This window comes from Rhamphochromis longiceps, linkage group LG3, assembly GCF_057381845.1.
Source record: "Rhamphochromis longiceps isolate RC_006_pf linkage group LG3, R_longiceps_female_GT1.1, whole genome shotgun sequence".
NCBI lineage: Eukaryota > Metazoa > Chordata > Actinopteri > Cichliformes > Cichlidae > Rhamphochromis > Rhamphochromis longiceps.
In genome coordinates, this window is record NC_140559.1 from 27,777,493 (window position 1) to 27,794,844 (window position 17,352).

Here is a 17,352-nt window from a genome sequence, read left to right on the forward strand (position 1 = left end):
AAGACCATCGTACGTATCATAAGTTTACCAGTCTCACAAATCGTCTTCATAAATACACATTCGTTAACCGTTTATTAATAGGACCTTTGAGCTCAACGGTAATTAATTAGTAGTGGAAATAATTTCTGGTAGCATCACAGAAATGTAGCAGTGACAATAATATTGTATGCTGTAATCGTACTGGGCAATTAGTGATACAAAAAACTTGTTTTATCCTGTGAATAAAAGTATATGTTTTTGTCAGTGTACCATAATAACAGAAGCGAAACACAATATTCTGTCAGGACAATTTACTATTTATGCACAATAAATAAAGGAGCATAGCGCGACAATTTCTGTTCAGCGCCAGACTTGCTTGTAACCTATATCACCAATTATGTTATGAAAATGATGTATTAACTACAACAGCAGACTGACCTTTGTGGAAATGCTTGGAGCAGACTAACCTGTGAGCTGGAGTGTTCTGGGACGTTATATTTGGTCTTTGAATGGCTGCAATCCAGTCGCCTCTTTGTTACTTCGGAAACATGGCTCGAACAATTTCTCTTCAACGACGTAATCCGATAACAACCGATCTCTTTACCCGTCGGCTTCCCGTGGCTGTCATGCGACCGGCTATTGCAGTTAATAGCACAACAGCTTCTTGCCATTTTTTGTGTTTCTTTTTATCGCTGTATAACTGATTTCAATTGAAAGCCTGCGTGCGCTAGTACCTCTTGCCACGAGTTCCCAGAATTCTTTGCGGTTTTACCCCTGAGTGACGTCACATTTTCAATCTCTATAGACGCCCAGGCTGAGATCTTCCTCCACCTCTCTTGTAGCTCCCCCTCCTGCAGAGTAAGTTCCTGAAGAGAGGAGACCTCCTGCAAGGCCTTGTGTGGTTGATGAAGAGAATGTGCATTAAAGGATACGCTGTGGAATTCCCAGTACCAGTATGATCGTGTATCCTTCCTACTATCCTGCTAAGGTTTCTACCGACTATTCTCAACCACTGAACACAACCCAACATTACAAGTGGCAAGAGGGACTCTCCCTCTCAGATCATTTCATACACCTTAATGAGGAACATTTTATGCTTCCATCATAGCTAAATGAGCCCTCGTTAATTTGGTCATATTTGATTCATGTCCTGAGATTCATCTATTCAACAAAAGATGCAAAACCAAAATATTTTCTAGATGTAGTAATCTCTAAATAATTTGTCAAACAGAGCAACCTCAGCCTCATTTCAAATAATAAGTTTAAAAGACATTATCGAGCATTTTTAAGTAGAAATAACTTTATCTTTCTTCATCACAAGCTAGCTGTTGTCTGTAAAAAGGCCTTTAATCAAAGTTCTAGAATAAACCAGTAAAGTGTAATTATCAAAAATAACCCAGTGATTTTTAGAGTGTTGGAATTCACTTTTTGCTTACCATGTTTTATTTCATAGTAGAGGAGAAATCAGTGATATCTGATCAGGTCACAGTCTAGTTGAAAATGCGTTTCAGAAGAATAATGTGGCTTCTTCTGAAGCGTATCTTCTACACAAACAATTGGGTAAAATTTTGGCCCAATATTTGATCAAAGCTAGCGAACCTATGACCCAATAGAATTATTCAAGCCAGGGAGTTAATTAAAGAACCCAGCACATCGCCAACCCAACTCTTGAGTCACGACTTTTAAACCAACATTTAAACTAATAACCTACGGCTTTTACCCAGAAGTTGTTATAAAAGTAACCTAACATGGTTTTATTATGTATTTGCAGAGGTTTTGTGAAAAAAAGTTCAGTTTGTGTTTAGAGGTTTGTGAAAAGGGTGCAAGGTTGTATCTTAACAAGTATGACAATGTACAAAAGCTTTAGCAAAATATTTAGTTATTTCTGAAATTTAGCACTATTAGGTGAAATTAAAATTTTGGGGAGAGGGAAGCAAAGGAGGGGAGACTTATTTAAAGAGAGACCTCATCATGTGTGTGTTTTGTGTGTGTGTGTGTGTCTAATTGTATGCTCGTGTGTGCTCATGCCATCAAAAGCAGAAACAGGACGCAGAAGCAAATAGCATCGGATTAAAAAGATTCAAGTAATTTCAAGAGAAATTGGTGTAGTTTCAAGCAGATTTATACGTGGGTTAATCTATCAGTGAGTTAATCTAATCAGTGAGTGTTTAAAAACTGAACTGAAAGCTTACATAATGTTACACAAAAACACAGATACTCACAGACCAGTTTGATTCAATGCTTAATAGTTTAATGATGCAGAAGAGAAAAAAAGTTTTGTTTTTAAGTTTTTGCTAAAAGCATTCTTTCCATTACACATTTCAATTGCTCCTTTTAAAAGACACAATCACACTATTTTATGTCACTTGTCGCTTCGTTCCTTATGCATCGTTACAGCAAAAGAAAAAGGTAAAGATGTGAAAACAGATATTTTGAGTGATATATGAGAAGATTTCTTTCTTTTTCAGATGACGTGCCTTCATGTCAGCCCAGGAATCATCACTTACTCTTAATGCAGACAGAAGGGAATCGGGACTGGCAAGAGATATCATTCATACACAGGTCTCCTGTAAGCACCAAAAATCAACTTTAACTGAAATTTTTGTTGCATGGACACAAAAATATAGAATATATGAGAAAAATATTTTGTTTTTTTTGGTTTCATGTATAATGACAATAGCACTTGTATATATTATGTACAATATTATACCTGAAGAATTCATTTCCATGCAATGCTCGCTGCCCAAGTTGTTAGGCTCCCTCTGACACCAGTTTGTGTATTGGAAACGTGTTCCATCGATCCAAAACCAATAACCCTCCTACAGAACAGAAAAAAGTTAAAAATAAGAAATCGTTTTTTAACGAAACTGCACTTTAACATTATACATCGACTACCAAGTTTGGACACACCTTCTCATTTATTGGTTTGTCTTTACTTTCACTACTACCGACATTGTAGATAGAAACTGAAGATATCAAATATATGAAACAAGATATATGGAATTATATGGCAATGAAAAAAAAAGATAAGAATGAGAAATAAGTAAAATATCCAATGGATAGATTTATGTTTTAACTGGCAGACTGGCATACCTGTTGACCATCAGAACCACCAATCCATGTTCGTCCATTAGCTCTACTCCCATCAGATATCACCCTCTGAATCAGCTGGTATTCCCCAAGGCTCTGTACAGATGCAAGGTTTGCACTCATGGTCTGACAGTTTCTCTACAGTAAACAAAAAGACAGAAGAGTTACAGAAGATTTATAAAACAACCTTCATGATTACACCACCACAAACATACAAATAATAATAAAACATACCAAGAAATATTTACATTGAGTGACAAAATTATTGATTTTAATTATCTGACCTTTTATTAATAGCTTACAATTCAACAAGTAATAAAAAGTAACGTTTTTTTAAAAATTATTATATTGAAAGGACTAATGATTAATACATTTAAAATCATTTATCATTCAGAATTATTTCATGCAGTTAATGTTGGTGGCTTAAACCATTTACTGCAATAATTAGCATTATTTTTATAAATTAAAAAAATCATATTTGCTATTATAAGCTTGGATGCATATTTCACAGTACATATAAGAACTGGTTTTAATCGAAGCAAAAATTGACAGGTGATTTATCCATGGCATAAATTGTAGGAACGTGAAACTGGAGACTTTAGTTTGTTTGCTTCTTTGTTTGTATTTCTTGTTTACTAATATATTGTTACTGTTTACTTGTTAAAAAGTAAAGCCATATATGACATACATACATATTAGAACAAATGATAGCATTATTAAAATTCAATAAATGATAACATTAACAATGATCAATACATACTATTATAATTTTAAACAAATTTTAACAGTACATTGGCTTTGATAACATTTTAATAATTGTCAATATAAAAATGTTTAATATAATATTAAAAAAATATTATTATAAGGTCTTATCCAAATATTAAAGAATCAAAGAAACACAGTCACAGTAACCGGTGAGTCCTGATGTTATTACCTGAGCATCACCCCAGGGTAAGGGTGTAGAAACATAGAAGTAACATTTGTTGTTGGACTCAGTCCAACCAGTGGGACATGATGAGGACTTCTTGAGAACATAGCACTCATCTAAAGACAAAGCAAACATATTGTGTGACAAAATGCTGACTCAATTCCCCCTTTGCTGGAATAATTATAATCATGGTCATTAACTTGTGTTTTATTGACAATAGTTTTACTTTTCAACAAATTTCAACTGGAAAATGTGTCATTTTCTTCCTTTAGATTTCTATTTTTAAAAACATGTATTTAAAAATAGATCTTATTATTTGGACAGCTGTATATAGACCATTGACATGCACAACATTCAGTATGATACTAGTTACATACTTTTATACTTACCCTGAGCAGCGGTCAGAGCCATCATTGCACAGAGAAGTGCAGATGCAGTCAGCAGCTTCATGATGATATTTAGTGTCTCTGTAAGAAACACATTAACAAAAGTGATTAGCAGTTTGATAAAGAAAGGATAGAAGATCCTCAGCATATTTGTAACATACCTGTCTGTAGAATGTCTTCTCCTCTTTCAAGTGTCAGCCTGTAGCTTCACCCCTCAAGTAGAGATGAGCACTTATATACACTTTCTTATATTTACATTTCAATACCAGGAAGAGATGCACTAAAAATACTTAAGTATGTTTTGATTCCATGCTTCACTACCCCTGTCTTTACCAACCTTACGCAATTCTCTCCACCCAGCTTGAATTTCATGGATGTTTAATTTCATTTATTGACTGCTGGTCAACAAAGATGTCACGCTCCTGGGCCTTTGGCCCAGTGTAAATGTGTTTGGACTTTTGATTCTGGGTTGTTTAATGGTCTATGGTTAAGGTTCTGTTCCTCGTTTTGGTGTACAGTTGTGATCCCTCTGTTTATATTTGTTTTCTTAGGTCTTCTTAGTTTTGTTTTCTAGTCTGTAGGTTTCTGTTATCATGGAGCACGGAACAGGGGAGTTTCCATGCCCCATGTTTAGTCAGCCTTATCCTTTCCATTTAGTCTTGTCTCTGCATTCGGTGTTCTCTTTCTTTCTCCCCGTCAGTCTTGTTCCCATGTATGTTTCTCCACTGGTCTCAGTGTCACACCCAAGTGCTTCATGATGATTTCGGAGTATTTCTATAAAAAACAAAATACCTAAAATGGGTAACAGATCAATAAAGAACTTTGGACAGCCATAAAATAGACAGTTTAAAAAAAAGGAAACAAACACTTTGAAAGCAAATCAGATTTGATATGATTTGATTTGACAAAGTTTCATTGCAGCAACTCAAAGAAAAGCATCATTTACACATAGCATAACATGGCTTGGTCATTGTGATGCACCAAGCAAGTTACAGCTTGGATTGAATGATTTTAACATCAACTGCAAAAACTGAAAACGTGTTTGTATTTGTAAATATTTGTAAGTCCATACAAGAAGCTGATTGTGAGAAAATGTATCATTTATCCTACTACAGTTTACACCTTAAAGAGAAAGCTCATGAATGTGCCAGCCCTGCAGACCATCTTCACCTTTATGGGAAAATAGTTAGTTGTAGATGGCAAGTTGTCATGAGAGAAGTATCATTATAATATTTGCTGTAATGTGAGAGTGTTTACAAAGTCACTGTATCAGCCTCACTTCCTCATATGCTACTGTACCAACTCCCATTAAAAAAACACTGTTGGCACCATCAGTCACACATGAAACTGTTGTTTCTTTAGAGATGGGTGGATGCTCAGTCAACACCCTCATCAAATACCACTAAAATTCAACAGGTTTTTTTTTTTTTTACAGTTTTCTTATGCTTATTTTTGTTTGTAGCATTTTGAAGTTTTTATTTGATTTGTCTCTTTTTTGTTTTGTCTGCAATAATGAATGAAGTGATGCTTCCATAAATAATGGAGAGCAGAAAAAAGTTTCACTAGGTAGCTACAGCTTCTGTCCTTTTGTGATAGCTTTCACTCTCTCAAAACAAGTGTAATGTTTGTGAAATGCTGACTGTTCCTTATTGAAATATCAGATTTTTTTTTCTGTTACTAGGTCATACTTTGTATTTATTGAGGGTGTAAAATAATATTGGATATATATGGACTACGTAATGTTAGGAAATAATGGATGTCACGTAGTTTGAAGAAAACCAACGATTTTTGGGAAAAGACTAAAAATCATTGTCAAAAAATGATGCAACAGAAAAGTCAATTTTGGAAAGGTTAACATAAAATAATGTTGATAACCAAACAGTTGCTGGTCCCCATTGACATAGTATGGACATAGTATAAAATAACAATACTATGGAAGTCAGTAGGGACAAGAAACTGGTTACCAACATTCTTGAAAATATCTTCTTTTGTGTTCAACAGAACAAAGAAACAGGTTCAGAACAACTTGAGGGTGATGATTACCAAAATAAAGTTTTATTCCTTTTATCTTATTATCCATTTTATCTTATCCCTTAGCATTTAATTACTTCAGTTATACCAAATAATAAATGACCATCTTATTGGTCTCTTTTTAAGGTTAGTGTTGGAATACAAACATTTTGGGCTAACTGTAATAAAAACACATTTAATGCATAAACCTAAATTGAATTTATTATGAATATAGGACTATAGATTTGTCGAAATAAGTACACAAGAGTTAGTTGAATTTTCAAGTCAAGAAATGAAATCAAAAAGATCATGACATTTCTAAACATATTAATTTTTTAATGAATATTCATGTATTAGTGCATTGAACAAGAAAAAAATAAAACAAGTAATCATTGTTCTAATTATGATTTTTACGGTAATTCCTACTTTCTACTGCAATCATATATTCTTACAGAATTTATCATGAAAGAAAGCACTAAGCATTCATTTAGAGAGTTAATCTTGGTCAGCCAAAGCACACTTAGATTTTGGCAAGACTGAATGGACATGTCAAATAGTGCACAGTTAGTGAATAAGGCCAATTTCAAATGTCTGCTGTAATCCACTAGGCTAATGCTCTTACACTGAAGATTTATAATGTGATGTTTACAGGACCCATAATTCTCTCCTTCTTCTCTTTTCAAGGAAATCCCAGACATCCTTCCAGAAGACAGAACTCTGCTGATGACTAATGAAGAAGAGTGCACTGCAGGTCCTGTTCAGGTAGAGGTCCCAGTGGATTCAGGTCAAACTAAAGAGCAAAACCAACTACTATTTCTGGCACTCAAGCTCAAAAACAGTTTGACCAATGACTGTCTTGAAGATATCATGAGTTTGTACGTGTTTTGTCTCTAGGGGCCACCGCATATATTTATATATAAACATATATAAATAAAACCACTTTTTTTTTTTTACGTTAGTAATTCCTTTTGTGCATAATTTTATAGTATTGTTAATAATAAATTAATTAAAGCAACAAAACAACCTGAAGAGCCGGTTCGGAGCCAAAAGAACCGGCTCTTTTTAGTGAGCCGAACCGAAAGTACCGGATCTCTAAAAAGAGTTGGAAATCCCATCACTACCAAGAAGTGTAGTTAACTGGGGGCCATTGTGTTTGAGTCTTACAATGCTAAACTACTAGACATGATCAAAAGCACTCAAGGGGTTGCGCTACAGATTGTAAAATGTTCTGGCTACAGAAGGCCTTACCATTTTATGGCCAGACTTTACTGAAAGATGCCTCAAATGAATGCAAGGAGATATTTGAATCTCTAACAAGACCTAAACAGTTAAAACATGTAACTCACACACATGGTATCACTGCACTTAATCATCCTAAAGTGCGATTAATTAGGAGGGATGACTATATGGCACTGAGTCATTATGGGGTACAAAGGAGCAGAGTAAAGTACTTTCAACGAATCATTACAGATGGCGAGGTGTTTCACTCCGAAGATTACAGTCGTGTACTCAAACGTCATTCATTCACTGTTATGTTGAATGATGATGATCAAAATTTCTTTAACTTTAAACGATTTGTAATATATCAAAATGAAAGTGGAGAGACGTGTTATGCTATTGGAAGATTCTATGAATGAGCAAAGCATAGTCTCTGTGCCTCAAATCCAAGTTATTTTGAACCAGTATCAAAACGTCTTGGACATCTTACAGGCAGGCACGTGCAGAGGGGGGGGGGGGCTAGAGGGGCTTGAGCACCCGCCCCTTTCCTGATGGGTGCCCAAAGTGCCCTTTTGTTGAGGCAACTTTTTAAAAAAAATTATTATTATTTTTTTTTAATGTGTGTGTGCGTGCGAGTCCTGTCTGTGCCCCTCAACAATAACATTTAACTATTAATCACAGTTTTGCTAAATAAAAGGATCTCGCTTGCATCAGTCACATGTTCACATTTAACCAATGAGCGCCCTTGACCGCAAAACGCGCTGGTTATGAGCCGGGAACGAGCTCACAAAGAGCACGCGCATTTTTTCCGGTCCGGAGCTGTAGGAGAAACACAAGTTAACTCAGAGACACAGACTGATGCCACAAAACCAGTAAGTAGGTGTACAGCACTGTAGTGTATAGCACACAGGAGTATTGGCTTATTACGTACACGTTGGTAAGCTGTCTTGTTGCAACTGACGAACTAAAACAAACGAGCGTGCTGTGTGTGCAACAGCGCGACTAACATTACCTGTCCTTTTATTAACTGCACAAGTAGTGCTGGTCATAGCTGCTGGCTACCTGTGTAACGGTGTGTTCACACCGAACGCGATGGACGCGAATAAAACGCCCCAAACGCCCCTGATTTGACGCGTGCACATTCGCGTCTCAACGCGTGTCCAAGAAAAATCCATCGCGCGTCAAAATATCATATTTTGACGCGTGTGAACCGGAAATGTGGGAGGAATGTGGGAGGGAGTTGTGCCAGACCGGTATCTTTGCAAGATGGCAGCTGTCGAGCTAGCGCTTGAAGAGAGAGTCTCCCTTTTCTATGTACTGTGGAGAGCAGAGCAGCGGCGTAAAAGACGTCCTCGCCGTACCTGGGTCCATCAGGTCCTCCAGAGGCGTGAGCAGTTTGGTGAGTTTCACCATATGCTCCAGGAGCCGCGCCTGGATGACGGCCGATTCCAGCGCTATCACCGTCGGCCAGTTTGAGGACCTGCTTCCCCTCGTCGGTCCCAGCATCGCCCGCCTAGACACCAACTACAGGCACTCAATCCCACCTGCAGAGCGCCTGTCCGTCTGCCTGAGGTTAGTAAAAGTATTTAATACGGTAGTCCTTTATTGATACCTGTGCTAATATATGCTAAACCATCCAGTTATACACTGCTAACATGGATGTGCTATGCTAACAGTGAATGCTGTCGGTGTTTACTGAAAGGAAACTGTGGTATGGAGACTGTTTATAATATTTCTAGTGATACTCAGAAGGTCTCATCAAGTCCCGATTTAATTCGATTTATGCTGTTATCAGTGTTTGCAATGATAGCATGGCTGTGGTGTCACATCAATGTATGCGCTGGTGTTTGCTGATATCAAACTGTAGCATTAGGACCACTGAGTTAACCTTTGTAGTGATGCTCACTCCTTTTTATTTAGACCTGGTTTAATTCTGGGATAGTTGAATATTTGTATATAATCCCTGCAGCTGTCAGACTCTATAGCAGGGGTCACCAGCCTTTATTAAAACAGAGTTAGATAAAACTGTGAACAGTTTGGTTCATCTTTAGTTACATGGTTCTATCTTGATAAGTTATGTCTTATCACAGATTAATTTTTTTTTTTTCGCCTGTCCCATTTGGTTCTTTAGCCATCAGAATTGTTGTCTGAAGACCAACAAGGATACCCAATGGATTTACTTTGCCAAATGGATCATCGTGGCATTGCCGTATTGGTTCATTTGGTCGATCTTTGTTTTTATTATTTATTATATTTTATTTTCAGATGTTACAGACGGGACAGACATGAGTGAGGGATAGGAAAGGGAGAAAGAAAGAGGAAGGAAAGGAAAAACAGAAGGGGAGAGGGACAGTGAGAAAGGGGGGGAGAAAAAAAAATAAAAATCTCCTGGATCACCTGTTGAGAGAAGAATAGAAAACAAGCAAAAAAAGACAAAAAAAACAAACAAAGCAACATACTAAACACAACACCATCGCATTAATCTAGCTAAGTGTAAACAGCAGTAAATACTAAATATTCAATGTTGTTGTGCAGCACGCAGGACAGATGTGCTTCGAAGTAGCAGCCAAGAAAGGTGTAATTTGGGTCTACGAGCAGTGAACACCCGTGTGCATACCTGTGTGGATCAGCGCGCTTGTATTCCAAAGGTTTCTCCATGTAACGATCTGCTAGGGAGTGTGGGGGGCCACAGCCCCGTCCTCCAGGGTGTGAAGCAGGTATGGAGGAGATCAAAACTCCAGACATCCAGAGGCCCCCAGAACACAAGAGACCATGGAAGACCAACAGAGGGGCAGCCGCGCCACTGTTCCAGTAAGAGCTGAGGAGAGTCCCAGATGAGGGTTCACTCAGCAGCCGCGGAGCAGAAGCCAGGGGGAGTTGCAGTGACGCGCCCATGAGCTCCGCCGGCAGCCAGCTGCGCCTGAGTGACCGAGCCCCAGGCCGAGAGGCCGGGGGCACCCCACCCCCGAAGGGGCCCGAGCGAGCCCCAGGCTCCAGGCCCCGATAAGCGGCCGCCAAGGAGTGAGCCGGTGTGTACCTGGACGCCCACCCCCAGACACAAAGAACCACAAACGCACCGACACCTGAGGGAGTCCGCCACCGGCAGGGGAAGTGGTGGTAGGTGGAGATAGGCCTCCAAACCTTGGAGGGCCTGAGGTGTCCCCAGAGAGGTGGCGTCTGATACCCAGCCTGACATATAGACACAGACATACAGGCACACACAGACACAAACATCCATTCCCCCCCTCATGCTCTCATATGCAATCACTCCACACTCAACCAACGTGAAGACAGACATAAAGAGACGCTGTACACACGATCACACTCCCCAAGCGTACTCTACAAACCGGGTCTAGGTACCCTTGCCCCTGGAGGGGGGAACTGCACCCAGACCCAGGTGGTGTTACCCTTTTCCCTGCGGTGGGGAGAGGCAGACCACCCCGACTCCGTAGCAGCAGGGAGGCCCCACACTCCAGACCGCAGTCGGACGGCCAACTCCACCTAGCCCTCCCGCTCCAGCAGGCCGCAGAGAATGGGGGTTGGAGAAGACTCCAAACCTCCCTCCACCCGCTCATTGTAGTGTTGATGCATGTGTGTTCTAAGGTGCAATTAAAACCCAGGAGGGCATGGAGCTACCTGCCAAGGAGCAGCAGGTAAGCGCATAGTCCCTCCTGATAGCCCTCAATGTCTAAGTGTATTTAAAATTGAGAGGTGGGCAACGACGCCAGGGGTGAGGTGTACACCCTGATGGTAATTTGGACTCCGTGATTGTGCCCACCCCCAAGATCCTATATGTATGTGTAATGAGAGTGTGAGTAATGTGAATGTCTAAGTTGTGGGATAAAATTGAGGCAGAGGCAGCCAGAAGGGGACGGAGGGGGGGGGGGGGGGGGGGGGGGGTAGCCTCCTCTGCACCCTGGTGACATACCCCTACTCCAAGGCCCTGCATGTGTGGGTGGTTGTGGTGGAGCGGGAAGAGGGAGGACGCTGGAGATGGGGAGGGACGGAAGGGAGGGGCAGGTAACCCCTCCCTGGGGCCAGCTCCCCCGCTGACCTCAGTAGGCACTCCCACACTCCGCGACCCGCCAGGGAAAGGGGGCCCAGGCCCATCCAGACCGGGGCCCAGTGCAGCAGCGCCTCCCGGCCCCACAGAGCCCGGGACAGTCCACCCAACCCCACCACAGAGAAAACTGCACCCACCCCACCATCCACTCATCTTCCAGACTACATAAGACGGTAAACGCCCAGGCTGAGATCTTCCTCCACCTCTCCTGTATCTCCCCCTCCTGCAGAGAGAGTTCCTGAAGAGAGGAAAGCTCCTGCAAGATGTGACCATCTCCCCCACCAGTTGAAGAGCCCCCCAGGTGGTTCGACGCACCGGCGGCACCCTGCTCCAGGGCCGGGCCCCCATGCACCCACCCGCCCACAACCCCGGCAACACACCAACCAGGATCCAAGCCCACGAGGCCCGGCCCGGGCCCCAGCCCAGAGACGGAGCGCCCCCAGAACCTCACGCCCATCCCGGACCCACCCAGGGCCAGCCAGGCTACCAGGTCAGTAACCCACGTCCGTCAGCACAGACCCTCCCCTAGCCCCGCTGCACGCAGCCGCGAGGAAACAGTCACCTGAGAGCCAACAGAGCCCCCAACCGGACATGACCGCTACCCCGGGTTGAGCCCCCCAAGGAAGATGCCTCCGGGGAACCCCCCGACGCCCTAAGCCTGTCCCTACCCCCACACCAATCACAACAGTGAAGGCGGGACCAAACTATGACCCCCCACCCCCACTAGGTGATGGAGCTGATAAAAGGAGTCCAGAGCAATTGATCTGATGTGGTGGCAGAGGCTGTGTCAAGACTAATGTAATCTAATAGATAATTTCTATATTGGTTAGAATTAAGATTATTTTTATTTTTCCAGTTCATGAGGACTGTTTTCTTGGCTATGCATAGGGCAGTGAAAATCATATGGGCTATATTCTTTTCTGAAGTGACATTATCTAAGCTGCCCAGTAAACACACTAAGGGGGAAGTTGGAATGTTACATTTCAGACACTTTGATAAGTCTTCACATATCTCGCGCCAAAACTTTTGCACTGGTGGACAGAACCAAAGAGCGTGGATGTAATTGTCTGGTGTATAGCCTTGACAGTGTGAGCAGTTGTTGGAAGATGTAAAGCCCATCTTGAACATCCGATGACCTGTATAGTGCACTCTATGTAGTATTTTGTATTGTATTAATTGCAGACTGGGATTTTTAATTAATTTAAAGGTTTTTAAGCAAATCTGAGACCAGAAGTTTTGGTCTAAGCTGACTGATAAATCTGCTTCCCACTTTGCAATAGGAAGGGATATTGATTCATCTAATTTAGAAAGTGTTCTGTATATTTTAGATAATAATTTGGGGGATTTAAGAGTAAGAAAATGTGCCGCACTTAGTGGTGTTTGTAATTCAACTTGACTGAGGTTAAATTTCTTTTTTACTATGGATTTAATTTGTTGATATTCTAAAAATCTTGTCTTGTTGATCCCATATTGTGCAACTAGTCTGTCAAATGGAATAAATTCTGTTCCCTCTAATATATGTTCTAAGTATTTAATTCCTTTACAACTCCATTCTGGGAAATTAATCATATTATTGTTTTGTAATATGTCAGGGTTATTCCAGATAGGTGTACGTTTGCATGGGATTAATGAAGACTCCGTTATTTTTAGAAACTCCCACCATGCTGTCAGAGAAAAGCTGATGTTGATACTTTTAAAGCATTCATGTCTTTTGATGTTTGAGCTAATAAATGGTAGGTCTGAAATCTCTAGATCCTTCCATAGTGCCTGTTCAACATCTAGCCAGGGCTCAACTAAGAAGGTATGTTTTAACCATTCTGAGACGAACTGAAGCCTGTTGGCTAAGAAGTATTGGTGAAAATTAGGCAGATCTAATCCTCCTCTATCCTTGGTTCTTTGTAGCGTTTTTAAGCTGATACGCGGGGGTTTATCTTTCCAAAGGAATTTGGAAATACAGTGGGGCAAAAAAGTATTTAGTCAGCCACCGATTGTGCAAGTTTCCCCACTTAAAATGATGACAGAGGTCAGTAATTTGCACCAGAGGTACACTTCAACTGTGAGAGACAGAATGTGAAAAAAAAAATCCATGAATCCACATGGTAGGATTTGTAAAGAATTTATTCGTAAATCAGGGTGGAAAATAAGTATTTGGTCAATAACAAAAATACAACTCAATACTTTGTAACATAACCTTTGTTGGCAATAACAGAGGTCAAACGTTTACTATAGGTCTTTACCAGGTTTGCACACACAGTAGCTGGTATTTTGGCCCATTCCTCCATGCAGATCTTCTCGAGAGCAGTGATGTTTTGGGGCTGTCGCCGAGCAACACGGACTTTCAACTCCCGCCACAGATTTTCTATGGGGTTGAGGTCTGGAGACTGGCTAGGCCACTCCAGGACTTTCAAATGCTTCTTATGGAGCCACTCCTTTGTTGCCCGGGCGGTGTGTTTTGGATCATTGTCATGTTGGAAGACCCAGCCTCGTTTCATCTTCAAAGTTCTCACTGATGGAAGGAGGTTTTGGCTCAAAATCTCACGATACATGGCCCCATTCATTCTGTCCTTAACACGGATCAGTCGTCCTGTCCCCTTGGCAGAAAAACAGCCCCATAGCATGATGTTTCCACCCCCATGCTTCACAGTAGGTATGGTGTTCTTGGGATGCAACTCACTATTCTTCTTCCTCCAAACACGACGAGTTGAGTTTATACCAAAAAGTTCTACTTTGGTTTCATCTGACCACATGACATTCTCCCAATCCTCTGCTGTATCATCCATGTGCTCTCTGGCAAACTTCAGATGGGCCTGGACATGCACTGGCTTCAGCAGCGGAACACGTCTGGCACTGCGGGATTTGATTCCCTGCCGTTGTAGTGTGTTAGTGATGGTGACCTTTGTTACTTTGGTCCCAGCTCTCTGCAGGTCATTCACCAGGTCCCCCCGTGTGGTTCTGGGATCTTTGCTCACCGTTCTCATGATCATTTTGACCCCACGGGATGAGGTCTTGCGTGGAGCCCCAGATCGAGGGAGATTATCAGTGGTCTTGTATGTCTTCCATTTTCTGATGATTGCTCCCACAGTTGATTTTTTCACACCAAGCTGCTTGCCTATTGTATATTCACTCTTCCCAGTCTGGTGCAGGTCTACAATACTTTTCCTGGTGTCCTTTGAAAGCTCTTTGGTCTTGGCCATGGCGGAGTTTGGAGTCTGACTGTTTGAGGCTGTGGACAGGTGTCTTTTATACAGATGATGAGTTCAAACAGGTGCCATTCATACAGGTAACGAGTGGGGGACAGAAAAGCTTCTTACAGAAGACGTTACAGGTCTGTGAGAGCCAGAGATTTTCCTTGTTTGAGGTGACAAAATACTTATTTTCCACCCTAATTTACGAATAAATTCTTTACAAATCCTACCATGTGAATTCATGGATTTTTTTTTCACATTCTGTCTCTCACAGTTGAAGTGTACCTCTGGTGCAAATTACTGACCTCTGTCATCATTTTAAGTGGGGGAACTTGCACAATCGGTGGCTGACTAAATACTTTTTTGCCCCACTGTATATGAATCCAGAGATCTGAACCAATCTTGTGATGGTTTGTTAGGGATCATCAAAAATAAGTAATTTATTTTTGGCAAGATCATCATTTTTATAGTGGCGACCCTTCCCATGAGTGATATGGGTAAAGATTTCCATCTAGTCAGATCGCCTTCTACTTTCTTTAGAAGTGGGATGTGGTTTAATTTAGTTAAGTCTGAAAGCTTAGGAGAGACATTAATACCTAAATATTTAATATTTCCGGATTGCAGTGGGGCAGAGGAAGAATTATGGAAGGAGCAGTTAATGGGGAGAACTGTAGATTTTGGCCAGTTAATTGAATAATCTGAAACTCTTGAAAACCAGTTTATTAAAGTAATTACCTCAGAGAGGTTGGTTTGTGTGTTTTGCAGAAAAAGCAACACATCATCCGCATAGAGACTGATTTTATGTTCTATGTTCTTACATTTTATGCCCTTAATTGTTGTAGCCTGTCTAAATGCTGCTGCTAGAGGTTCGATAAAAATTGCAAAAAGTGAAGGGGAGAGTGGGCATCCCTGTCTGTGTCATGGTCTGGGTCTGATGACCCAGAGCTCATGTATTTCTTGTATATGTTTTTCCATATGTTATGGTGGTTTTCTCTCCCTTTTTGTCCTTTCTCCCTGGGTGCTCCCGGATGTTTTGGGGTCGCTGAGGGGACTGCGACCCGGAAGTGTTCCCGCACTGGGGACTGCCGCACCTGCCGCCCATTAGCCCTCACCAGCTGCAGCTGATGGCTTCATGAGGGGCGCCTTATTTAAGAAGGTGGCGGAGCCCCAGTCGGCGCGGGATTATACTAAGTCGAACCTGTTAAGTACCTCCGTAGATTAGTGTGTTGTGATCGGCTTCGCTACTAAAGGCTGCCTGCTGAGCTGTGTGTGTTTTTGTGTCACCAGGAGTCGGGAGTCAGGAACGTCGTCACGAGGGGAAATCACAGAGTGGAATCGGGTTTTTGGAGTTGTCACCTTTTCACTGCTATGGACACGTGCACTGTGTGGGATTCTTGGAGGAATCGCCACAGGAGTCACAGTGCTTGAATTGTATATAGTTGTCGTTTCTGTCCACTCGCCATAAATAAATCCACTGTCCTTCACTTGAGTCTCGCGTTTGGGCCCTACTTTCTCTACAACTCCACGGTCTGCCGTCGCAGCCCGTGACAGTCTGGTGCCCCTCAGGAGATAGAAGCTGGAGGATGTCTGGTCATTTGTTCTGATACGAGCTGTTGGGGAATTGTATAATATTCTTATCCAGTTTATGAAAGAGTTTCCAAAACCAAATTTGTGTAAAGTTGCGAATAAAAATTTCCAGTTAACTCTGTCAAATGCTTTTTCTGCATCTAGAGATAATATTATGGTTTCGATGTTTTTATCGTATGAGTAGTCTATTAAATTAAGTAATCTACGAGTGTTTGTTGAGGAGTGCCGACCTTTTATGAAACCAGTTTGGTCAGGATGAATTAAGAGGGGGGTCATTTTCTCTAATCTCTTTGAGAGAGCTTTGCAGATTATTTTAAGATTTTAAGATTAATTTTTCAAAAATATTAATGATTTAAGCAAGGAAAGGGCTACATGTCAACATACAACTCTTTATTTCTATTAATGTCTTACTTCATTCCTACCTGATTGACATGTTTAGGAATTATGAGTGATTGGCTCACTGTAGTGGCAAAAGTTGCTACCAATCAAATTATGATATGTTAAAGTTAAAACAAAACACAACTGTTTTAGATGTTATCTAATATACATTTTGTAATTATTCTTATAATTACAAAATGTTTTATGTAAGATTTAAGTTTTGTGATTTAAATCTGACATCACAAAAGTATTTTGGAATTTGAATAATGTATTTTGTAACTGCAGTACACATAATACTGATTTTGAACAATTTTGTCCAGGTTCCTTGTCACCGGGGACTCCTTCACGACCAAGCATTCAGTTTCAGAGTCGGTGTGTCCACGGTGAGCCAGATCACCCCCCAGGCAGCGACGGCCATCTAGGACTGTCTAGTGGACGACTTCATGGCTGCGCCTTCACCTGGAGACTGGCGGTCCATCACAGAGGGATTCCAGGAGCGCTGGAACTTTCCTCTGTGCTGTGCAGCTC

At 41.1% G+C, this 17,352-nt stretch overlaps 1 protein-coding gene across 1 annotated transcript; it reads right to left on the reverse strand.

The window, feature by feature from the left end:
* Positions 1-1,397: 1,397 nt before the first annotated feature.
* LOC146673775 (ladderlectin-like) lies at positions 1,398-4,408 on the reverse strand. The gene is made up of 5 exons (XM_085401017.1): positions 4,387-4,408; positions 4,004-4,113; positions 3,073-3,207; positions 2,690-2,798; positions 1,398-2,546 (listed from the first exon to the last, which is right to left on the reverse strand). Exons 1-5 carry the CDS (start codon positions 4,406-4,408, stop codon positions 2,479-2,481), a joined length of 444 nt encoding a protein of 147 aa, XP_085257143.1. The 3' UTR covers positions 1,398-2,478.
* Positions 4,409-17,352: the final 12,944 nt, after the last annotated feature.

Bases quoted from the DNA above. Each gene is read 5' to 3' on its own strand.
- LOC146673775 (XM_085401017.1), bottom strand. From the start codon at position 4,408: ATGGCTCTGACCGCTGCTCAGG. The intron at 4,114-4,386 runs GTAAGTATAAAA...CTTTGTCTTTAG, and splicing joins GGCTCTGACCGCTGCTCAGG to ATGAGTGCTATGTTCTCAAG. The intron at 2,547-2,689 runs GTATAATATTGT...TGGTGCTTACAG, and splicing joins CATGGAAATGAATTCTTCAG to GAGACCTGTGTATGAATGAT.